Source organism: Eptatretus burgeri, chromosome 5, assembly GCF_056783735.1.
Source record: "Eptatretus burgeri isolate ZD-2024b chromosome 5, Ebu_testis_v1, whole genome shotgun sequence".
Classification (NCBI taxonomy): domain Eukaryota; kingdom Metazoa; phylum Chordata; class Myxini; order Myxiniformes; family Myxinidae; genus Eptatretus; species Eptatretus burgeri.
The window spans coordinates 99,955,466-99,981,200 of record NC_140965.1 but is presented as its reverse complement, the minus strand read 5'-3'; the positions used below and the strand labels follow the sequence as shown (position 1 = coordinate 99,981,200).

Below are 25,735 nucleotides of genomic sequence, written 5' to 3'. Positions count from 1 at the left end.
TGCACCAAACTTTCGGACAATAAAGTGCACCATCGCAAAGTTTACCAATGTGGGAACCATCTGTGACCTTCACAAGGGTCACAGTGGTCGGAAGAGGACAGGTCGTAGTGAAGAAAATGTGGAAAAGGTGACAGGCCGTCATTCAGAGTCCAAAAAAATTGATTCGGTGACTTTCTGCCGAGACAAACATTCATAAGAGCACCATTCAGAGGATCTTTTGCCAAGACATTCATGCCTTTCCATACAAAATTCAAACGGAAACGGTGCTTACTGATCAACAGAAACGCAAACGACTAGACTTTGCAAATCGGTTCTCAGGAAAGTTGGAGGAAGATGCAGACTTCCTCAAAAAATTCACATCACGGACGAATGCCATGCTCACTTGTCTGGGGAGGTAAACAAGCAAAACTTTCGGTACTGGGGAACTGAAAATCCTGGTAATGCATCAACTGAACTGGTGCCTCGATCTGTTCTCAAAGTCACCATGTGGGTGGCGGTTGGTTGGTATGGGATAATTGGTCCATACTTCTTTGAATATGACCAGGGACGCACTTGCACGGTAAACCAGAGGAACTATCGCGAAATGATTCAGGAATTCTATCTGCCTGAGCTACGTACTCAGACCGTAGGAGAAACAACCTGATCCAGATGAGAACCCAGTGGTTCCAGCAGGATGGGGCACCGCCCCATACAGCCAGGGAAATAAGGCATTTTCTCAACCAACATTTTGAGGGCCGCTTTATCTCCCTCTACAAAGACGTTGAGTGGCCACCGTATTCCCCTGACCTTACTCCTCCAGACTTCTTCTTGTGGGGGTATCTCAAGGACAGGATCTATGGAAACCGTAGGCCTCGGAATCTTGATCAGCTGAAGGAAAACATCCACCGAGAAATCAAGAACATTCCTCAGGAAACGTTTCCCAAAGTGATGGAGAGCATGACAACGCGTTTGCAGGTAGTGATCGGACAACATGGAGCTGACGTCGAACATGTGGTCCAAAAGAAAACGACGATTCTACACCAAAATTAAAATTTTGGTGGCAATTTTGACATTGGTACAATAAACTAAAACCTTTCAGCTTTCTATCCAGCCATATATCTTTTTTTTAAAATATATGTTATGACCATCCTCTTTGCAGATGAAAAGTCTTTTTTTTTGGGACACCCTGTATATATATATATATATATATATATATATATATATATATATATATATATATGTATATATATATATATGCAGGATATACAGTGGGGAGAACAAGTACTGTATTTGATACACTGCCGATTTTGCAGGTTTTCCCACTCACAAAGCACGTAGAGGTCTGTAATTTTTTTTTTTTTTTTTTTTTTTTTTTTTTTTTTTTTAATCATCGGTACACTTCAACTGTGAAAGACGGAATCTAAAACAAAAATCCTGAAAATCACATTGTATGATTTTTAAATAATTAATTTGCATTTTATTGCATGAAATAAGTATTTGATTACCCATCAACCAGTAAGAATTCCAGCTCTCACAGACCTGTTAGTTTTGCCTTGAAGAAGCCCTCCCATTCTCCACTCATTACCTGTATTAACTGCACCTGTTTGAACTTGTTATCTGCATAAAAGATAGCTGTCCACACTCAATCAATCAGACTCCAACCTCTCCACAATAGGCAATACCAGAGAGCTGTCTTAGGACATCAGGGACAAAATTGTAGACTTGCACAAGGCTGGGATGGGCTTCAGGACAATAGGCAAGCAGCTTGGTGAGAAGGCAACAACTGTTGGCGCAATTATTAGAAAATGGAAGAAGTTCAAGACAACAGTCAATCTCCCTTGGTCTGGGGCTCCATGCAAGATCTCACCTCGTGGAGCCTCAATGATCATGAGAAAGGTGAGGGATCAGCCCAGAACGACATGGCAGGACCTGGTCAATGACCTGAAGAGAGCTGGGACCACAGTATCAAAGAAAACCATCAGTAACACACTACGCCGTCATGGATTAAAATGCTGCAGCGCACGCAAGGTCCCTCTGCTCAAGCCAGCGCATGTCCAGGCCCATCTGAAGTTTGCCAATGACCATCTGGATGGTCCAGAGGAGGAATGGGAGAAGGTCTTGTGGTCTGATGAGACCAAAATAGAGCTTTTTGGTTTAAACTCCACTCGCCGTGTTTGGAGGAAGAAGAAGGATGAGTACAACCCCAAGAACACCATCCCAATCGTGAAGCATGGAGGTGGAAACATCATTCTTTGGGAATGCTTTTCTGCAAAGGGGACAGGACGACTGCACCGTATTGAGGGGAGGATGGATGGGGCCATGTATCGCGAGATCTTGGCCAACAACCTCCTTCATTCAACAAGAGCATTGAAGATGGGGCGTGGCTGGGTCTTCCAGCATGACAACGACCCGAAACACACAGCCAGGGCAACTAAGGAGTGGCTCCGTAAGAAGCATCTCAAGGTCCTGGAGTGGCCTCGCCAGTCTCCAGACCTGAACCCAATAGAAAATCTTTGGAGGGAGCTGAAAGTCTGTGTTGCCCAGCGACAGCCCCGAAACCTGAAGGATCTGGAGAAGATCTGTATGGAGGAGTGGGCCAAAATCCCTGCTGCAGTCTGTGCAAACCTGGTTTAGAACTATAGGAAACGTCTGATCTCTGTAATTGCAAACAAAGGTTTCTGTACCAAATATTAAGTTCTGTTTTTCTGATGTATCAAATACTAATTCCATGCAATAAAATACAAATTAATTATTTAAAAATCATACAATGTGATTTTCAGGTTTTGTTTTCGATTCCATCTTTCACAGTTGAAGTGTACCTATTATAAAAATTAGACCTCTACGTCCTTTGTAAGTGGGAAAACCTGCAAAATCGGCAGTGTATCAAATACTTGTTCTCCCCACTGTATATATATATATATATATATATATATATATATATATATATATATATATATATATATATATATATATATATATATATATATATATATATATATATATATATATATATAAACCATGCACTGCCCTCCATGTGGTGTACATTCAAACAGACAATTCTGAAACTACATTTCCTGACTTAAATCACATAGACATGGGCTAACTACTTGGATCATACTACTCTATACATTTATATCTGTTATACGGTTATATCTAACCCCTTCTACAAAAGTAACAATATACTTATACCAAGCTTGGTCAAAATCCCATCACTGATTTACAAGTAGGCGCATAAACAGAATTTTTACCTGACAGGCCCTCTACCCTTTGACCTCTTGACCCCATAATGTAATCAGTTTATGGATACATAAAAATACATACTTGTCCCACGTTTGACTTGGATCCCTTCAGCCGTTCTTAAGTTATGGCGGTTACGAAAACACTCAGCATTAATTAACCCCGAGGAGTCATTTCCACAGAACGTCAGCAAAAGCCTAGCAATCAGCCAACTGGCTTTTTTAAGAATGACTGCAGCATGCCTCAGAACACACTCGGAGAGAAAAAACACACACACACACACACACACACACACACACACACACACACACACACACACACACACACACACACACACACACACACACACACACACACACACACACACACACACACACTCTGACCCAAAGAGGAGGATAGCCGACACACCTTCGGACATTCCCATCCACTGGAGCTGGAGGAGACTCAAGAAGGGGTTCAGCAACAAGTGGTGGCTCATCAACCTCTTCTTCAGCCTCCTCAACAACATCTTCCTCAGATTCTGTTTTGAACAATGGCAAACCACAAAAGTGGTCAACATCACACAACTCTCTCAGCCAATCACAAGCATGAAAAAAAAACCCCACATTCTTCAAACTTCAATAAAGACCAGCTTTATCAACATTTCAAGGAATGGACAACACAAACAAAGATAAAGATATTAAAAATGTTTTTAAAAATTAAGCATCAATTCAATATTTTTGTTTTTGTCCATCAAAGGCTCTGCTTACCTTCCGCAACATCTCCATCAGAGTCCACAACTTCATCCTGGTACCGGAATATATCATTGTGGACGTAGAACTTGTTGGGCACCGAACCCTGTCACATGATACAACTCGACAGTTAAAACTTTCATGACTTCGAGAGCAGAATAAAAAGTTTATGAAATAAACAAAACAATAAAAAGAGCAATCAAAGATTGCAGACCCTCGCCAGGTCTGGTTTTGTGTGGTGTTTGTGTGGTTTTGTGTGGTGTTTGTGTGGTTTTGTGTGACGTATTTTGTGTGGTGTTTGTGTGGTTTTGTGACGTATTTTGTGTGGCATTTGTGTACTGTCGTTATATAATTAATGAGACATAATTAGAACTGCCACTTTTTCACTGCTGGCAGTGATGACCAGATACCAAGACGTCCCGCTTTGATTGGACACCTGACCCTGACCCATGACATTCTAAATTATTATTCAATTTAATTTTGAATGGGATTAATTCAAATCAAATGGAAGATGAAATGTCCTGCATTGGAGTAATCAGAAGGAACCCAAATAAGCAAAAAGCAGAGATGAAGTCGTCAGGAGGAACCTGGATAGGATTCGCATTTCAGCTACCACTCCTCTACCCTCAAATCCATCCAGGCACAGCCAAGTGAGCCTTCTTCAAAGAAAAATAATAATAATAATAATAAAATAGACATCAAAAAGAACCCAGATCAAAAGAATTAAACAAATCTGGCTGCCAGACCATGCTTCCAATCAAGTTGAAATTTAAAACATGTATTCCCCATCACAACGAGATCATAACTGTGAAGTTTTGCATGGATTGATTAAGCGGTTCCAGAAAAAACATTAAATATTTTTCTTCAATCCAATATGGTTGCAAAACCATGTGACCTATCAATTATTCCTGAACAAACCTGTACACCAATAGCTTGGGGAACACTTGTGAAAAGTTTCCCCTCAATCCGTCTGGTAGTTCTGGAGAATTAGATTTTTTTATGGGTTTTACGATAAATCAAATATGGCTGCTAAACCATGTGACCCATGACGTCATATGTGCGAACCTTTTATTCCTCTTGGATAGGCAGTCGTATGTGTAAAGTTTCGCCTCGATCTGTTCAGCCACTTCAGAGAAGATTTTTGAAGATTTTTCTTTTTTACAACAATATGGCTGCCGAATCACGTGACCGATGATATCATCAATTTTATTTCTGTGGAGCATTTTATCCGTAGATGACCCTCAAAATTTTTCATAGAGATCAGATGTAGCGTTCTACATATGCAATTATGATGTCGTAACAAAGGCACCTCTGACGTCATAAAAATCATACTTATTCCCCATGAGGAGTGCTTGCCATGTGCCAAGTTTCAATTTTTTCCTTGGTGTCGTTTCAGAGATACAGAGGTCCAAATTTATTTTGTTTTGCTAACATGGCTGCCACACCACGTGACCTATGCCATCATAATTATCAATTCAACATTCCACACGAATAGTTGCTCCTGTGGTAGAAATTTTTTGTCTCAATCCAACAAGCAGTTGCGGAGAAAAACACTAAAGTTCTGTATGGACAAACAAACAAACAAACAAAGAAGACGTCGTGCAAAGAAAGAAGACGTACTTGCAAAATCCATAAAACGAATTTGACCTCAAAAATAGTTGGTGGTTGACTTCAGTGACCCGAAATATAGATCCTCTTCAAATTTCAAGTTAATCGGATGAAAATTGAGGATTTTAGAAATACCACTTCAGTTGTTGACCTTTGACCTATGTTGACCTTTTGACCTCAAAAACAATCTCCTTCCTTATGACAAACTACCATGTGGTGAAGTTTTTTGTAGATCGGTTAAAATTTGTGACCTGTAGGTGATAAACAGACAAACACTCAGACAGGGACAGACAGACAGACAAACAGACGGACTAACAAAACAACTAACCAATATAACTGAAAAATCTTCAATTTTTGCAAGTAACAAAGAAACAGACAAATAGACCCAAATGTAATACCCTCTCCTTCAGCGAGGGTAACTTTGACTTCAATCAATGACATAGGGACTGCTAATAGCACAAAAGAAGCATGTAGAGCAACAGAGGTACCAGATGGATGACAAGTAAGTAAATAAATAAATAAATAAATAAAATAATCTGCAAACATTTTCTTCATTAATCCCCTTCAAAACTAAGAACATGAATCAAAACCGAGAACACATGAACTAGCCGTTTCTTGCCAGTGTAAACTTTCCCATATTTCTCATGCCAGATGGAACAAGAGTCTCATTTTGGTCCTGACACTTTTCTAAAGGGGAAAAACTCCCGGCTCGAAGTACCATTTGAGCGACATTTAATAAATTGTCTACACAACTGTCAGTAATAAAACACCAACTTGTTAAGTTATAATCATGGTTCTGCTCTGGGTCAAACTTTAGAAAACAATCTCCGTAAACCAAGACATACCTCAGGCGCAAGGACAAACGTCTGCATGAAGCGACGCATTGGGAGCCCAGCGTTGGAAAGCTCACCCATGACTTGCACAACAACGCCATCACCGAGGGTTGCAAGTGCATCCACGTGACGAATCTTCGTATGGCAATCTCTGAACTTGAGCGACATCACTTTCTTGTGGATCTCCTACACCCAAAGAAATCCACCGCAGCAATTTACAACCAAAAGCAATTTCTACAATTTGTGAGCACATTTTATTTTATTTTTTAAATACTGTAATCAAATCTATCAGAAGAAACTTCACAGTTTAGCCAGTCAACTGTATGCTTTCCAACATCATAGTCTTACAAGGAGGCATGGCTGAATTGTCCCAAGCTTCTGCCCTGCCTTGACCACAATACTTACTCCTGCACCAACTCTCTCCACTCTCCAACCACCCCCACCTTATTGATATCCCTCCTGAGCCACGGTTCACCTCGTTTACTACTACTTCCCTCCATCAACTTGTACGTACGTCCGCACATTGTGACTTGCACACTTCAGCTGGCCTCTTACCAATCTTCCTATCAAGCTTCCTTGATATCCGCACATTGTGACCTTCCTCCATCCGCACATTGTGACCTGCGCACTTCAGCTGGCCTCTTACCAATCTTTTCCCTCAGGTCATCCATCCTTCTATTCTCACCAACCTGCAGCCTCTGGTGTTGTGTCTCTCAGTGCCACAGTCTCATAGACCGTAAAGGTAGGCTGGCGTTCCACAATACTCAAGAATTTCCCCTTTCAATTTCCTAGATATATTTGTCTGTCTTCAATCAATCCCCCAACCATCATCCATACATTTGCACCCACCAAAATCTTCCTCCACACTGCAACTATCATTCCCGACCACTTCCCCAGATACTTAAAAGATCTTTCCGTGTGATCTCTTTCCCCGCGAACCTGATATTCGTCTTTTTCTCCGCTGCTCAACCCACATCACCTGAGTCTTTGCCATACTCATCTTCAATCCACATTTCTGGAATGCCTCCTTCTACTACCCCAGTACCAACCACCACCTGCATATAGTGTCACCACCACAATCTCTCCCGAGACAGTGCCATAAGCATTCTCAAAATCCACAAATGCCATTTCACCTTGCATCTCCAACCTCTTCTCCAACTGTCTCCGTTTGAACATCCCATCTGTCATCCCCCTTTCCTTTCTAAACCACTGTTGCTCTTGGATGATCTCCATCTCTACACTACTCTTCCGAATCCTCCAGTCAATAATCCTCACCAGTGCCTTCAGGGCACGATTTATGAGCATAATGCCTCTGTACTTTCCTGGATCTTGAACATTGCCTTTCCTCTTCCACATCGGCACAATTAGCCGTCCTACCATCCGAAAGAATTGAACCCTCTCACATACATACATACATAAAGCCTCTTCCTCCAACTGACTCAGTCTTCTCCCACAGCAACTATCATCTCTTTATGCCTGATGCTCTTCCCTTCTTCAACCTCTTTTATGCTGTCCGCACTTCCTCTTCTGTGATCACCACAAAATCCTCTTTCCCCTCTATATAAGACGGAAGCTCAGGCTCACCTTTGCTTCCTCCCTGGTTCAACGATTCATGAAAAGAGCATTTTCATACAATTAATACTGTCCCATCACCATCCTTAATCACTGCTCTCCCATATCTCCTTTTCCTGTCCTTACCATCCTCATCCCTGTCACGAGTCAATATATAAAAAGGCGGACATCTCATTCGTCTCCAGCCTAAGTTGGGCAATTAGAGAAGGATTTTTCTACTCTGGGTTAATATGAGAACTGTGGATAAATGTTCAGGTGTGCCAACATGCTTCAATGGCTCCACAAATGAAAAATGGAAACAAACCCAAACTCTAATTTCTAAAACTAAGATTCCTCTTCTTTAATACTAGTGAATGCCCGTACGTGCGTGGCCGTACGTGCAAAAAAAACATTTCAAACCCCGTGCCAGAAACAACCACACAGGCCGTTCCTTCGCTCTCGCGTGGCCGTACGTGCGTGGCCATACGTGGAAAAAGAAAACTTTCAAACAAACACACAGGTCATTCCTTTGCTCTCGTAAACCACGACTGATTGGGGCATTGTGTTTATCTATAAATGCGATTAAGAAATCGAGAAATTATTAGAATACAGTAAGTCATCACTATCCGGAAGTCCATACATTGTAAGCCGTAATGGGCAACGCGCTCTAACTTGGCCATAACTTGGGAACCACTTGTCCGATTAATTTCAAACCTTTTGAAAGGCAAACAAATAGAGATTGGTGGAATTATAGATAGATAGAAGATAGATACTGCGGGTGCAAAACGCCAAACAACGTGTTCTGTCATTGGTAACTTAGGCGCCCTTTCCCCATCGGCCACGCCTACGCACCAACATGTCCTGTCATTGGTTTGGTAAATAAATGGCCATAACTTGAGAACCACTTGTCCGATTAATATCAAACCTTGAAAAGGCACATACTCAGGTCCCCAGCAATATACCTGGTAAGTTTCAATTAGATCAGACCAGTGGTTGTCAAGAATCAGCAGACACGCGCGCGCGCACGCACGCACGCACGCACGCACGCACGCACGCACGCACGCACGCACGCACGCACACACACACACACACACACACACACACACACACACACACACACACACACACACACACACACACACACACAGCTGGAATTATAGATAGATGAACTACACTACCGGTCAAAAGTTTTAGAACACCCCCATTTTTCCAGTTTTTACTGACATTTAAGCAGTTCAATGTTTCAATGTACTCTGAAATTAAAGCATTGAACAAATAAACAATTTCAAATGAAAAAGAAATCATGGAATCATTTTGTTGAACAAAATTTAATCTAAATTTTTGACTCATCAAAGTAGCCACCTTTTGCAGATATAACATCTGAACATACTCATGGCATTCTTTCTACAATGGAAATCAAATATTGTTCAGAAGGTTCTTCCCAACACTGTTGAAGAAGTTCCCACAAATGTGTTGCACTTGTAGGTTGCTTTGCTTTCACCCTTCTGTCCAATTCATCCCAAACCAGCTCGATGAGGTTTAAGTCTAGAGACTGTGCTGGCCATCCCATGATTTGAAGCCTACAGTCTTGTTCTTTTCTTCTAAGGTAGTTCTGACATAGCCTGGAGGTGTGTTTTGGGTCGTTATCTTGCTGTAGGATGAACCCCTGACCAATGAGGCGTAGACCAGAGGGTAATGCATGGCGCTGCAAAAATGCTGTGGTTGTCCTTTTGGGTCAGGGTGCAAGTCACTCTGTGCAGGTCGCCGACTCTGGATCCAGCAAAAGAGCCCCAGATCATCACGCTTTCTCCTCCATGTTTGACGGTTGGTGTCGTACACACTGAGGAACCATCCTTTCGCCTCCTCGACGGTACAAAACCCTGCGTGAACTGAAGATTTCAAATTTTGATTAATCGGTCCATAAGACCTTCTTCCAGTTTTCAGTAGTCCACTGGCAGCGCTTCATGGCCCAGGCAAGCCTCTTTTTCTTATTTTGTCATCTTAGCAATGGCTTTCTTACTGCCACTCCACCTGTCAAACCTGCAGCTCAAAGTCTTCTCTTCACAGCTGAAACTGAGACTTCGTTACTTCGACCAGTGTCAAGCTGTGCTTGAAGCTGCTGTCCTGTGAGCCGCCAATTACGCAAGCTGTTGACTCTCAGAAACTTGTCTTCCGATTGTGTTGTGGCTTTGGGTCTGCCAGACCTCTTCCTGTCAGAGTTTCCTCTCGTTTCCAAGTGCCTTTTGATGGTGTAGGAAACTGTACTCACTGACACCTTGGCTTCTTTGCAATTTCTCTAAAAAAAAGGAAAGACATACACTTTTAAGGGTTATAATGGTCTGTCTGTCTTCCTTTATTGTCTTTTTCTCACCATTATGACAGCAATATACTACTTCCTGCAGTGCAATATTGTCCAAATAATGCTTCAGAGGGTATAGCAACACAATCCGTTCCAACACTGCTTTTATACAGACAGAGGGTTTGTAACTAATCAACAAAAGTTGGGACACCTGTTGGAATTGTTTGCATCAACTTTCAAGGCTTAATTTACTTCCATTGCTGCAGAACAGCTGCAGTTGCTAACCCATTACTTGTTCCCTGAAAAGGGCCTTTTTTAACAACTCTGAAATTTACATTATTTTTAAGTTTTTGGTAACCTAAACTTTTTTTTAACCTCTGGCAGTTTACCGCTTAGTTTTGTACCATTTCAGGTTATTCACTGGATTTGAACTGCTTAAATTTCAGTAAAAACTGGAAAAATGGGGGTGTTCTAAAAAACTTTAGACTGGTAGTGTACATGGCTATGGGGAACATAATTTGATCAGAGGGTGATGGGGGAGGTGAGGGGGGGTGCAGCACCCACTGTAGGTTAGAGCAGCAATTTGGAACTTGGCCAGGATGGCCCAAGTCTTTCATGAACTGGCTGGCCAGCAGGAATATAGAATTTGTTCATGGTGCCAGAGATAAATCACCCATACTTTATGAATAACACCATGAAATCTTTAGCATCCATCATCTTAATGCTGACAGAAAGATGCCAAGTTTACCGTCCATCCAAGGGAAAGGATGGGATGGACTGCAAGCGCACGTGCACACGCACACCTTAGCGGAGAATCAGGTAGGGAAATGGGTCTCAGGGTCTTCAGTCTTCAGGGTTATAAACGGTTGAAGAGGATCTAAAGTCTTTTGGAGGTCTAAGGATTATAAAGGGTCCAATGTAATTTAGACAAACTCACGTTTTGTGCGGACAACAGGTAGATAAACAAATGTAATACCCTCTCCTCTGGCGAGGGTAAACATGGTCCGTGCTGCATCCTTGCATGACGCTCAGCTTTTAAAAGAGATAGAGCATGGATAAACCCTGTAGGTTGTAAGTTGGAAATTCCTCCTTCCACAGCTCTGCTGTGGGCGGAGAGAAAAGCGACGTCTGCCTATACCAAGAGTGTTCCAGGACGTTACCTCCCTTCTCCAAAACTCAGTGGCCAAAGAAAAAAACTCTCCAACCTCCCGTGTTTCGTTTGTTTCTTGGCTTTGCCCATTTCATATTAAAAAATAACCTGATGTACATACATGAAACAAAAACATGCGTACGGCTTATGTGCATTTATAATACATCGTGGGTCCATACCTGGGATCATTCCAATTGCACTGGGCCATGGACTACCACCCAGGCCTAAGGCCTGCCAGTTTGTGCTGCTTCATGCAATGGCGGTGCATCATATCATTGGGGTTGAGTCAGGCGAGCTGTCAAGCCAATGGGTGTAAAGCGGTGGGTGGAATCAGGGCAGCTGAACATTGACCCATGTATAATGGGTGATATTTTCCAAGTCTAGGCATAACGGACGGACAGACGGACCCTCCAGTGAAACTGGAAGGGGACGAAAAAGAAAAAGGGGGGGGGGAACCCCAAGTAATTTGCCACATGGTGGAGGGAGCTCGGCAAGAAATGTTTTTTTTTCTTTTCAAAGATTTCCAGTAAACAAACCTCCATTTACTCCTGATATTGAACCAATGCACGACCAGCATGAGATAAGTTTTATCACCAGACGCATAGAAGAGTTTAAACAGACTGATGATCTTAACAGGTCGTGCCACAACCATCTTGAGGAACCAAGCAAGAAAATTTGATTGACAAAACATGTCATGCACCTCATGCAAGAGGCTCCTCTTGGGGACCAGAGAAGGGATGACACTGTTTTGATTCAATACGATTCTCCAGGTACTTGTTTTTTTTTTACCCCCCATCTCCCCCCCATTAAATACAGTTGACATTATTATTCATCCAACGCACACATACCAAATTCATAGATGTGCTTTTGATTTTATTAAAGATACAGAAATAAGTGGGAGCTCATACTATTGTTTTCACACAGTTCTAAAAATTTGGCATATTATTATCCCCAAGCTTTTTGAAAAAAAACAGAGGGGGGGGGGATGTTGTCGTATGTTCGTCATGCTATCTCTTCCTAAAAAGTAGTGCAGAAATTCAAACTTGATAGTTGTGATCACCAAAGGGTCACAGGGTCAGAATAGAGGGAAAAAATAAAGTAAAAAAAAAAAATTTACTCAGAATTTGATAATGGGTGGAATCGTTTTTGCCATCTTTCAACTTTGCTTTGGTAGGAAGCATGCGGATTTGCGATGGCACAACATTGACTTCGCTCGAGTATTTTTTGTGATACATCAACACGATAAATAACCCGAATCAGGGATCTGCACCAGGGGGCAGCAAGTGAGATGGCCTATTTCATAATCCTAGCGAAAAGCCGTTCTGGTCATAATAAATTCCCACCCCTCCCTCAACGTTGCACCCTAATAAATCAATGAAAAAAATAAAAAAACACTTTGCCATCAACAATAAATTTTGTAATTTCATGACTCGTACCCATTACCAGGTTCGAGCGATTCAGGACAGGCCCAGATGCATCTCCAATGAATGCAATTTTCAGCTCCAACTCAGCCTAGGTTTAGCTTTGGTGCCTTTAGACTCAGGCCCAAGTATGAACGAAGGCACCAGGAACTCAGATCATTACTGTAACTAGTGCGTCGTCGTACGTGCAAAAAAAACAAAAAAAAACAAAAAAAACCTTTCAAACCGCGTGCCAGAAACAACTACACAGGCCGTTCCTTCGCTCTCGCGTGCCCGTATGTGCATGACCGTATGCGCCTGGCCGTATATGCGTGCCCGTACGTGCAACCCCCCCCCCCCCAACCAAAAAAACTTTCAGACAACCACACAGGCCGTTCTTTCGCTCTCATAAACAACGACTGGATTGGGGCATTGTGTTTATCAACAAGTCCGAAGACGACGATGGTTCACGAGTGGTATTTGACGATGTAGACTGTTTCAGAAGTCAAGGATGAGACATTGTGATAATGTTTGACCAAGTTATAAAAATGATCAACATGATGTGGTACGAGTGACGGGTTATTCGCTGCAAAATGTCGAAAACCCGGTTTCGTTCAACAACTTTAAAAATTGGACCTTTTGCATAACCTTAAAGGTCCCAAAACAATGTTGTGGACATTAAAATAAGGAAACAGGATACGTGCTATAGCTTAATGGAGTTAGTTCGTCGAAGAAGGTCGAAAACCCGGTTCGATTCCCACAACTTTGAAAATTTGACCTTTGTGAACTTTAAAGGTCAAAGGTCAAGGATTATGACCTTTGGTGCAAAACGTCCTCTGGAACATTCCAGGAACAATATAACGTCATATAGGCTATATGGCATTTCACACTCCTCGGATTATCCATACTTTGATGAAATCAGCGTAAAAACAAACTTGAAGGGGGCGCCACAGGCAAGGTGTTCGAGATAGAGAAAAATGGTTGCAAGACTTTAGATGGGGAATGACCTTAAGATTATGCATAAAAAAATATTGTCATCCCAGCTCTCAAAGTTTGGGCGGTCGTCTGATTTTTATGGCAAAATTGGAAATTTTCTAAGTTCGTGACCTTGTGACCTTGACGTTGGGACGAAAATGAAAACTCGAGCTCCAAGGGGCTATGCAGGTGCCATTGGGCTAACCAAATACCGAAACCCCTGCCAGATTCGACAAACCCCCGAGGAGAAGATGCAAATTGAAATCGGCTACCCCTAAAAACACGCGTTTTTTGGGCGTGGCTCCGCCCATAATGGGCGGACCACGCCCATTTTCAGGAAAACACAACGAGATCATGATATAGACCTCCCACCAAAATTTCATCAGGATCGGATCAAAACCCATGGAGCTATGCTCGGGACAGACAGACAGACACACAACAATAACTAATATAGTGGTCACTTATATTTTTCGTGAAAATATTTTTTCGTGAACCAATAAATGCGCATAAGAAATCGAGAAATTATTGGAATACAGCAAGTCATCAATATCCGGAAGTGGTGCGTGCCCGTACGGAATGTTCACGTGCATTCCACGAATTATAATCGCTTGCATTAAAGTAACAACTGCTGTGATACTTACACATAGAGTTAATTAAAATCCAAATTAAAATCAAGTTTACCTCCCCGTCTTTGCTTGCCATGACATTCGCTGCCATTGACCATTGACACTCCTATGCCACGGTAACTAAACGGCACCCTTTCTCCATCAGCCACGCCTACGCAGCAATGTGTCCTGTGATTGGGTTGGTAAATAAATGGCCATAAATTGGGAAGCACTTGTCTGATTTATATCAAACCTTGAAAAGGCACATACTCAGGTCCCCAGCAATATAGCTGGCAAGTTTCAATTCGATGGGACCAGTGGTTGTCGAGAAACAGCGGTCGGTCGGTCACACACACACACACACACACACACACACACACACACACACACACACACACACACACACACACACACACACACACACACACACACACACACACACACACACACACACACAATCGTCATCATGTACTTTGAGTCCATCACGCTCGGCCTCTGCCTTCCATTTTGTCTGGGATATATTCCTTGTTCTCTCCGTGCACAAGTTACACCATAAAAGGTAAATAAGCAACAAGGATAAAAATGCATTCTATCTGAGCAATGTTCCAACAAGTGTCAAAACTCGAGCTAAGTTGATGGCGTGCCATCGCAAACACCCAAGATTCCCACCAAATGCAAAAGTAAACAGATCCCACCTCACCTTTATTGACAAGGTACATACTGTTCGCAGACAAGGTATTGAGCACTGTCTCAGATACACGGAGGATTTTAATTGTTAAAGAATGATAAAGGTTGGGACGGTATCAGAGACAATTCATAAATTGGGGAAATAAATTTACGGGGTGTGAATAAAGCATAGGCATGCTGGGCCAAATAGCCTCTGCGCTCACAGCAAATATTTACAACATGTGCAAGCGCATGGCTGCACACACCCAGCTCACAGAGATGGGACATCGCCGCCTTGGGCCCCTGCAAAACGGAGATCCAACCATGATGGGGAACCTCAAAACTGGGGCCTGTCCCAAACCGATCAAACATGCCAATGGAGGCAAGGCCTCACAGAATTTCATGACAGATTTCTTACGTCATATCTTATTGGTCCTCGAATGGTTGTTACAGCACATGATTTTTATTTCAAACACACCAACTACTTGTAAAATGATGCATTCCACATTTACAAATAACACAAACATTTTATCATGGCAGGTAGAAAACATGATTTACAAAGGGAGCTACATGGACAACACTGCAGCAAGCTTTGCCGATGGCCGGGAGACTTCGTGACGGGTCTTATTATAATTTGAAAGAGCCATCGCTCTTTTAAAAGCTAACATGCTTTTGGTGTCTCCAAATCGGGGCTCACCTTCCAAAACGAAATAACACATGGCCACCAACCAACAGACAAGGTAAGCTTCAAGACACTTTGTTAGGTAACTACAATCAGATTTCACCATTGACTTTGAACTTCTGATGTCACCAACTGGACTTTGAATCGTAAAGGTTAAAGTTTATCCACAAAGGTCAGGTTTACAAAACACAATCAAGAACAAAACTGAACATTCGAGGGAATAAAATATGGATGCTCAAACCCTTCATGGATAATTTCCATAGAAACAAGGGGAAGGAGTTAATACGGGTGGAATTAAAAGAAGCCATTGAAAATGACAAGGACATCTACTGGAAGAGAACAGCTGGCATTCCACCGTGGTGCATCATCTCTCCTCCAGGGGGATAGCTCCACCAACAGAAGAAAAATTAAATACAACTCTAACTTCTTAAAACGAAGCCTGGTGTTGGCGTAACTCAAGATCTTAGGGTCTTGAGTTCAAGCCCCTGTCATGCTATCGAAATAACACTAGGTGAGTTGACTCGGCCTGTCATCCTTACGAGGTTGGCAAAGCGAGTACCAGTTTACTGGAAACGGGGCACTGCATCAGCAGCTCAGCTGCGCTCCCAGAAAATGATGCAACCAGCAGCCAAAGGTTGCATTCGAAACAACAACTTCTTCAAAAATGATCCAGCAACAGATACTTCGTTATTCAACTATTTCCCACTTGGCCATTTAAGGGGAAAAAATAAATAAATAAACAAATGTCACCCGCAGGGTGACCCGTATCTTGCCAAAAGGTGACCACGTGTGACGTGAACAGAGCTGTTATCCACCAGGAGCGACTCCTTGAGGAATATCTGCCTTCGAGAGATTCCGATGAGAATCGTTCTAGTGTAACCATGAAAAATATGCGTTTGCCTCATAATGTCACCAAATGACGTCATAATGTCTCAAGCTTGACATATCTAGAAAGCACTCATCGAGGTGTTCAATTTAAGGTACTACACGATATGGTTCCTAAAACTTGAAAATTTGACCTTGGGGTCAAATATGTTTGACCTTAGGTGCTAACCATGAAGGTCAAGGCCAATCGCCACCAAAAATTAATCAGCTGAGCGCCAGACCATTAACTATATTCCCATAAAGTTTGAAGACGATCTGATCAAAATTACTCAAAAAATAAGGGTTTCGTCGACTCCCCTGGTTTGCGACAAAGTGACCTTGACCTTCAAAATTTTATGCGCTGAAAGGGACCTCTATAGGCCTCTGATATGCGAAGTTACAAAAATTTCCAATGATAACTGTGCTCTGCAGAGTGATTTATACGTGATTACAGACCAAAAAAAAACAAAAAAAAAAAAAACATATGAAGGTCAAGGCCAATCGCCACCAAAAATTAATCAGCTGAGCGCCAGACCATGAACTATATTCCCATGAAGTTTGAAGACGATCCGATCAAAATTACTCAAAAAATAAGGGTTTTGTCGACTCCCCTGATTTGCGACAAAGTGACCTTGACCTTTGACCTTGACCTTCAAAATTTTGTGCACTGAAAGGGACCTCTATAGGCCTCTGATATGCGAAGTTGCAAAAATTTCCAATGAAAACTGTGCTCTGCAGAATTTTTTATACGTGATTATAGACAAAAAAAAAACACACACACACAACAAGCTGACTAACATATCTTGCAAAAACTTCGTTTTGGCAAGATAAAAAAAATAATAATAAAAAAAAACATACAAGCTGACTACAAACATAAAAAAAAAACTTCGTTTTGGCAGGATAATAAGATGACCTGGGTAATGAAATGACAATGTCAATGACTCTCAATGACAATAAAAGCGAGTCTCAGAGATGATGCAGTAAAACTACAAACCAACCATGTGCAAGTCGAGACAGCAGTGTTAATATCAGTGTTGTATATAAACTCGCTGCTTGGAAGGCAAAGGCCAGGACCTGAACTCTACCAACTTCGCAGTTATACCAGCGGGTGATGGCTTCAGTTTTGAATGTGGATCATCCGAACTACAACCAGTTTTGTTGTGCGATGTAAAAACAAAGAATACCCCGTTTTGTTTGGACATTTTGTCGTTTTCGATTTTTGGTTGACAGATGGATATTAGTGAGAAAAATAAAAACTTGGTCAACAAACTGTACAATGGATTGTGGAGTTTCTCCAAGGAAGACGACTGTTCCTAGTTGAATTACATTCCAAATGGTGTAATTGTAGTGTAAATTGCCTTAAAAAAATATTATCCAAACAGCAAAAATTCTAAAATAAAACAAAACTAGAACGAAGTCGATGGCTCTCCACTGCAAATCCCCATGCTTCCACCAAAAGCAGAGTTAAAAAATGGCAAAACCTTCCATCAGGGATTACCTAATATCAAATTTTGAGTTAAAACATTTTCCCCTCATTTTGACCCATGACCCCAAGTACCCACCGCCTGGGGAACGAACCGGGGGTCAAATCCCCCCAAAAAAATTGTGCAACACCAAAAGAAAAGAAAAAAAAACATAAAAAGAGCAGTGCAAGACATCCTGGAGACACTTGAACCCTTGTGCAACCTTCTGCTCCTTGGAGATGTACGTCCTGTTACCCGTTGCCTTGTCGAAGAGCCCTGTTTCGTCAGCTAAACAGGGGCATCAGCTTTTTGTTAAAAACTCCAGGAAGTCAGACTTAAACGAATGAGGCCTTCTCATTGACATGATACTAATGGCCAACCGACGCAACACTCATCCCGCCACACAACTAGTCTAAAAATCGTAAAAATTTTCTCTGCTTTCATAAACCTGACAGGACGTCTTCACTCCACTTCGACTGGGAGAGGCTTGACGTTTCAGTGCAATACTGTATTCAAGGGAACAGTATGTGGCTGAATAACGTTTTAGTTAAAGAAAAATCCTGGGCACAAGCTCACTCGACCTTGGCACTATGCAGACTGAAGAGAGCACGGGTGGTAGAAGATGGCAGCAGACGCACCTCTGCACATGACGTGGCCTCATCAAAAACGCGTCGAATCGTTTTATGCACGTGCAGGAAATAAGTTGTGTTTAGCTACAGTGAGGGTTTACTGGACAGCCACGAGCTACCACCAACTTGATTGACACGGTTTTGACAAACAGACACGCGTGCGCACACGCACACACACATGCCCAATTGTCAATATCAACCCTAAACATCACTACAAAATGAACAGTACAAATGGGAAAGTCAGTTTACAGGCGTCATCGCTCAGTGGGTTGGGAGATCTCAGAATGCAAGTAGAACGCAATTTCAAATTTAGCTACAAATGTGGAAACAAGTGAACAAGGCCAATAGGATTCAAGGTGTGTGTGTGTGTGTGTGTGTGTGTGTGTGTGTGTGTGTGTGTGTGTGTGTGTGTGTGTGTGTGTGTGTGTGTGTGTGTGTGTGTGTGTGTGTGTGTGTGTGTGTGTGTGTGTGTGTGTGTGTGTGTGTTACTGCAAGCCTAATATCCTGTAAAATTAAAATAAAATAAATAATTAAAATTTCCATGTGGAACTTTCATTTCAACAATACCAGATGACCCTGTTGATGTTATGACTGCTTGAACATTGATCTTTCTCAAGTTCACCTTTGACAAGCTGAATAGGTGCAAGTATATGTACCCACAATCAATTCACTGAAACCCCCTCCATCTACATTTAAAAGCGATGCAGGATGTTTGAATACGATGAGCAATACAATTGGCAAACGGCCAGTTACAATACAACGAACATGGATACGACAACAACCTTCAATGCTGTCAAGTACAGCCAGGGTTACTGCATCCAAAGGATAGATTTTATTTACATTTAAAATAATAATAATAATAATAAACCACTTGCCATTCACTTGTGATCATAAACTTTCTACCTACTCTTTATTCTTAAAATTTAAATTACAGCTCAAGTGAAGCAGAGTCAAGGACAATGTAGCAAACAGTCCTCCAAGAAAATTGCTTATGCACAAAGGAAAAGAAGGTGGGATGGGTTAAAGGAATAAATGTTCACATGAGACCTCAAAAAAAAAACTACAAAATTAATGTGGCTGGTATGCTAAGAAAGTATCAACAGCGACAAAGGTAATGCATCCAAGACAGACCTCAAACAGAAGCAAAATGCCAATAAGTATGATCACATTCACGATTACAAAAGCCAAATTCACAATGAGATAACTGCAGCATTCTTAAAAGCAGAGTGGGTACAAAACTTACCGCTTGTCCAAACACTGACTCGGCAGGCTGTCCTTCAGCATTGATTCCCCCATGCACGTAGGATGAGCTTTTCCCATAAAACCTTGATTTTTAAGGAAGGGGGAGAGGGTCGAAGTACTTTAGTGAATGAGGAAAAGAAAACGTGGTGTTAAAGCTTTCACAAAGGCAAAGGGGCAATCCATTTTAAGAAAATCTAAATTGATAGAACATGGAAGAGCAGCGATTACAATAGGAAAAGAGAAACGTGGGCCAGAGGAATATGGGAAGAGAACAGAAAAAGTTTAAGAGAAACGAGCAAGGAGAAGCAAGGTTGGGGTAGTATGAAGTAGTCTACAAATGGGGAGGCAATACATGACACATTCTCATATGGAATAAATATATCTTAGACTCTTTGAGTACTCAATGGACCAGGGAACAGATAAATGCAGAGACTGAAACAAACAAACACACAAATAAACCAATGTCACCCTCAGGGTGACCCGTATCTTGCCAAAAGGTGACCACGTGTGACTTCTTTAAGGTCACACTGAAGTGAACAGAGCTGCTATCCACCAGGAGCGACTCCTTGAGGAATATCTGCCTACGAGAGATTCCGATGAGAATCGTTCTGCAGAGTAACCATGAAAAATATGTGTTTGCCTCATAACGTCACCAAATGACGTCATAATGTCTCAAGCTTGACATATCTCGAAAGCACTCATCGAGGTGTTCAATTTAAGGTACTACACGATATGGTTCCTAAAACTTGAAAATTTGACCTTGGGGTCAAATGTTTGACCTCAGGCGCTAACCATGAAGGTCAAGGCCAATCGCCACCAAAAACTAATCAGCTGAGCGCCAAACCATATACTACATTCCCATAAAGTTTGGAGATGATTCGATTAAAATTACTCAAAAAATAAGGGTTTCGTCGACTCCCCTGATTTGCGACAAAGTGACCTTCACCTTTGACCTTGACCTTCAAAACTTTATGCGCTGAAAGGGACCTCTATAGGCCTCTGATATGCGAAGTTACAAAAATTTCCAATGATAACTGTGCTCTGCAGAGCGATTTATACGTGATTGCAGACAAAAAAACAAAAACATATGAAGGTCAATCGCCACCAAAAAATAATCAGCTGAGCGCCAGACCATGAACTATATTCCCATGAAGTTTGAAGACGATCCGATAAAAATTACTCAAAAAGTAAGGGTTTCGTCGACTCCCCTGATTTGCGACAAAGTGACCTTGACCTTCAAAATTTTGTGTGCTGAAAGGGACCTCTAGAGGCTTCAGATATGCGAAGTTACAAAAATTTCCAATGATAACTGTGCTCTGCAGAATTTTTTTATACGTGATTACAGACAAAAAAAATAAAAAAAAAACCATACAAGGTGACTAATATCTTGCAAATACTTCGTTTTGGCAAGATAACAAGCAGTCATCGACTGGAACTTATGAAATCGTCAACTTGACCTCTGACCTTGTTTAATAAAAGCTGTCTCAAGAGAAGGTAGCGACGCAAACCAGAAGTTTCTACGATGATTCTGTACCAAACCATCAAAAATCGAATGTTTGACCTCACTGTGACCTTGACCTTTGACAGATTTTTACCAAAATATAATCAGTGCTAGCCATCACCCTCCTGAATCACATGGTGTAATTTGACATTGGTAGCTTCTTCCGTTCTTGGGTAATCGTGCCTACAAACAAACACACAAACAAGCAGTCATAGACTGGTACTTACGAAATTGTCAACTTGACCTCTGACCTTGTCTAATAAAAGCTGTCTTGAGAGAAGGTAGAGAAGCAAATCAGAAGTCTCTACGATGATTCTGTACCAAACCATCAAAAATTGAATGTTTTGGATGTTTGACCTCATTGTGACCTTGACCTTTGACTGATTTTGACCAAAATGTAATCAGCGCTAGCCATCACCCTCCTGAATCACGTGGTGTAATTTGACATTGGTAGCTTCTTCCGTTCTTGAGTTATAATTTTTTGACGTTTGACCTCACTGTGACCTTGACCTTTGACCGATTTTGACCAAAATCTAATCAGTGCTAGCCATCACCCTCCTGAATCATGTGGTGCAATTTGGCATTAGTAGCTTCTTCCGTTTTCGAGTTATAACTTTTTTTTGGACCTTTGACCGATTTTGACCAAAATCGAATCAGCGCTTGCCATCACCCTCCTGAATCACGTGGTGTAATTTGACATTGGTAGCTTCTTCCGTTCGAGTTATCGTGTCTACAAACAAACACACAAACACACAAACAGAGGACGGAAGTGATCAATATACTTATGAAATCTTTAGATTTTGTAAGTAACAAACAAATAAGACGATGGAACGAGAAGGGGACTCTGTGGAGCGCATACCTCCGTCACGTCATGCCTGATCCATGAGAACATGTGGGGTCCAATACATTTTGGAAATATCATGCTATACGGTACTACATCGTTTTTGGCCAGATCTCTCAATGGTGAAGAATCACTTTAAAAATTAAATAATTCTCGTATGCAGATCCGCATTCGGATCTTCACCAAAATTGAATCAATTCGTCGTGGTCACACACCCATGTCCACCAAGTTTCATCCAAATCCGTCCCCAACTTTTTGAGATTTCGTGCTATATATTAGTTTAGCTCCATCTCTCAACAGTGAAGAATCACTTTAGAAAATCATCGGATCTTCATCAAAATTTCATCAATTCTTCCTTGTCACACACCCAACGTGTCCATCAAGTTTTGTCCAAATCCCTCCACAACTTTTTCATATATCCTGTACACAGACAAATGAACAGACAGAACGGGGTGAAAACATTCCCTCCTTCACTTTCGATGGCAGAGGTAATAATAATAATAATAATAATAATACACCACTTTGACAGACCCAATGATTACAACCACGTGTTGGCATGGGGAAGTCGACAGCGTTTGACTCAAGGCTTTCACGAACCGGATGGCCAAGCCTGACGTTCGACTCGAGCTCATCCTGGGAAGATTGTGAATTTTTTTTTTAACTTTCCGGCGATAACACGCCAACTGTTTGCGGAAAAGACACCGCAGGATCTTCAACGTTGATAAACCTTGACGCCTCATCCCAGTGTATCGAAACACCAGGGTGACGGTATATATTCGGGTCGGGAATCGAACCCAAAATAGATACAGTAGGTCATAAAACAAGTGCGCCGTTCGGACACCATCCCATGGGACACCAAGAATAACCTCGGGGGATAAAGAGAATGGGAGAAGGCTCGAGGAGAAGTAGTACAATAAAAATATAATAAGGAAACAGGCAAAGCAGGGCCGGACGGACGTACCTGTGCAGGAAGTCCGGGGCTTGGTTGAGCAATGTGTAATACTGTCTGACGAACTCGCGTCCGACCAGCAGAGCGCTAGGCTTCTCCATCACCATTGCTTGTCTGCCCAGAAGACGCGATCGGACGTATTAATAACTCTCACGTGCGTTTCACCATCACAACAACCAAGGCCTGAGGCCTTGCTCGGTTTTTAACCATCACATCCCCAATTCAGAACCCATTAACAGAACCCAAAATCCGGACTAGTGTAAAGTCTGCAATGGTGTGACCTTTTGTTCTCTAGCCATGCGTGGACCGTCCAGGGCCCCCCCCCCTCCAAATAGGCCGCTAGTCGATCACCCACCACCAAGGCGCAGACCATTAACAAACCCTATTAAAGATAAACAATAAAATCCCGCTGGGCCGACACAACACCCATTGCGAGAAAGTAGTATCGTTCAAGAATACGATTCGGACACGGAATGTGTGGTCCCACTCCCCACGTCGAAGGTGAGGCCTAGCGTACTGTAATCTAGTACAGGGCGAGCACGCCGTCGCTACAGGCAAGCAAGTCCCAGACGTCCAATCGCTCACACGAAGCCACTGAAAAACAGCGAGTAAAGTACCGAGACGGAGGGATAACGGTTCGTTGGGATACAGTGAATGGACAAACGGATAAAACCAGTGAATTCGCACCTTGGCACGACGAGGCGACGAAGCGTCGAAGGTGGAGCAGGGGCGCGAGATCGCTGTGTGCACGGAAAACAAAGGGCGGCAGTGCGCATGCGCGGCCTTCCGGCCACTCGAAGGGTGGGCCGGGGAGGGCCCGGGGACGCTTGGCTCCTCTCACAACAAGACGATCAAACGCCGAGCTCTGGCACGTTCGCACGTTCGCGGGTCGGCGGGAGTATTTTTTTAAAAAGCGGTTTTAACATCGATTCAATATCAGGTTTTATTTGCTCTTCGTTATTTTTATTTTCTCTCTTCTCAGGGAAATACACAATCCATTGATACACAGGAACTTCGTCGAAAGCGGAGGCCATTTCATCCTGCCTGCGCCATTATTAACACAGTATATCAATTTCACGGCAATTCAATCGATCATTTTTTTCGCACAATTTCACTGTGAAGAGAGGAAAACAACAGGGAATGGGAATGGGGGGAAGGAGAGAAGAACGGGGAATGGGGGAGAGAAGAACAGGGAATGGGGGGGGAGGAGAGAAGAACAGGGAATGGGGGGAGGAGAGAAGAACAGGGAATGGGGGGAGGAGAGAAGAACAGGGAATGGGGGAGAGAAGAACAGGGAATGGGGGAGGAGGAAAGAAGAACAGGGAATGGGGGAGAGAAGAACAGGGAATGGGGGGAGAGAAGAACAGGGAATGGGGGGGGAGAGAAGAACAGGGAATGGGGGGGAGAGAAGAACAGGGAATGGGGGAGAGAATAACAGGGAATGGGGGGGGAGAGAAGAACAGGGAATGGGGGGGGAGAGAAGAACAGGGAATGGGGGAGAGAATAACAGGGAATGGGGGGGGGGAGAGAAGAACAGGGAAGGGGGTGGGCATTCACCGGGGACATCACAACAGTGTGGTTTCCCATTCTATTAATGATATATTAATCTATTAATAATAATTATCCTTTCCAGATAATGTCTTTCAATCCAGACAAAAAACTTCTCTCTCTCCCTCTCCCTCTCCCTCTCCGTCTGTCTCTCTGAATCTCTGTCTGTCTGTCTCAAACTCCTGGGTCTCATGTTCTGCCATGATCTCTCTTGGCCAAACCACGTTTCAATGTTGACCGACAAAGCCAATCGCCGACTGGGCGTCCTCCATCACACAAAGTCCTTCCTTGGGACATCTGAACTCCTGTCCACCGACAAGGCTTTCATCCGCACCGAGATTGAGTACTGCTCTCTCCTGTGGGCTGGCTCCCCGGCATCACATCTTGCTCAGCTTGACACTGTGGAAACCAAGGCCTTTCAACATTGCTGTAATCTCCCGTGATGAAGCTGAACCGATGGGTTTATCACTTCGCCATCCTGGACAGGTCGGTGCTCTGTCTTCTTCCGCCTCCTCTCTGGTCTTGGAACCCTCTGCTCCTTCCGTGCTTTGTCTCCACCCGCTCGCCCTCAAAGGTTTCTGCAGGGTGCACCAGCAACCCCCTTCAGGTCAGGTCAGGTATGGGAGCATGTGCCAGAACAGCGCGTCGCTGCGTCCACTTTCCGCCGGTACTCCAGGGTCCTCCGTCTGGCCATCCCCCAGGCAGATGCCAGGCCCATCCCCATCTCCTTGAGAAGATGGTCAACCTGCTGCAACCACGAGGAACGTGGTCGGCCCACTGGCCTCCTCCACTCATGAGACTCGCTCGAAAGAGACATGCGTTGAGGTTAGTTTGTGTATCCCCGGTGTGATGTCTTCACCCCTCCCTCTATACAACTTTCAGTGCCCCATCAGGCCATTCCAAACACTCTGCTACTTTCTATCCTTTCAATCCACCATCACTCAATTTAGCAAACCCTCTTTCATACCATTGGTCTTTCTTT

General features: G+C 42.8%; 1 protein-coding gene across 1 annotated transcript in view; it reads right to left on the bottom strand.

Moving 5' to 3' along the window:
- Window positions 1-24,050, bottom strand: part of G3BP2 (G3BP stress granule assembly factor 2) — a 50,687-nt gene extending 26,637 nt beyond the window's left edge. The window contains exons 1-6 of the mRNA XM_085883156.1: window positions 23,893-24,050; window positions 23,218-23,319; window positions 19,916-19,997; window positions 6,401-6,574; window positions 3,966-4,053; window positions 3,625-3,736 (exon numbers count right to left, since the gene is read on the bottom strand). Coding sequence (XP_085739282.1) covers window positions 3,625-3,736; window positions 3,966-4,053; window positions 6,401-6,574; window positions 19,916-19,997; window positions 23,218-23,319; window positions 23,893-23,981 — 647 coding nt within the window. The 5' untranslated portion in view covers window positions 23,982-24,050. The remainder of the gene's footprint in view (window positions 1-3,624; window positions 3,737-3,965; window positions 4,054-6,400; window positions 6,575-19,915; window positions 19,998-23,217; window positions 23,320-23,892) is intronic.
- Window positions 24,051-25,735: the final 1,685 nt, after the last annotated feature.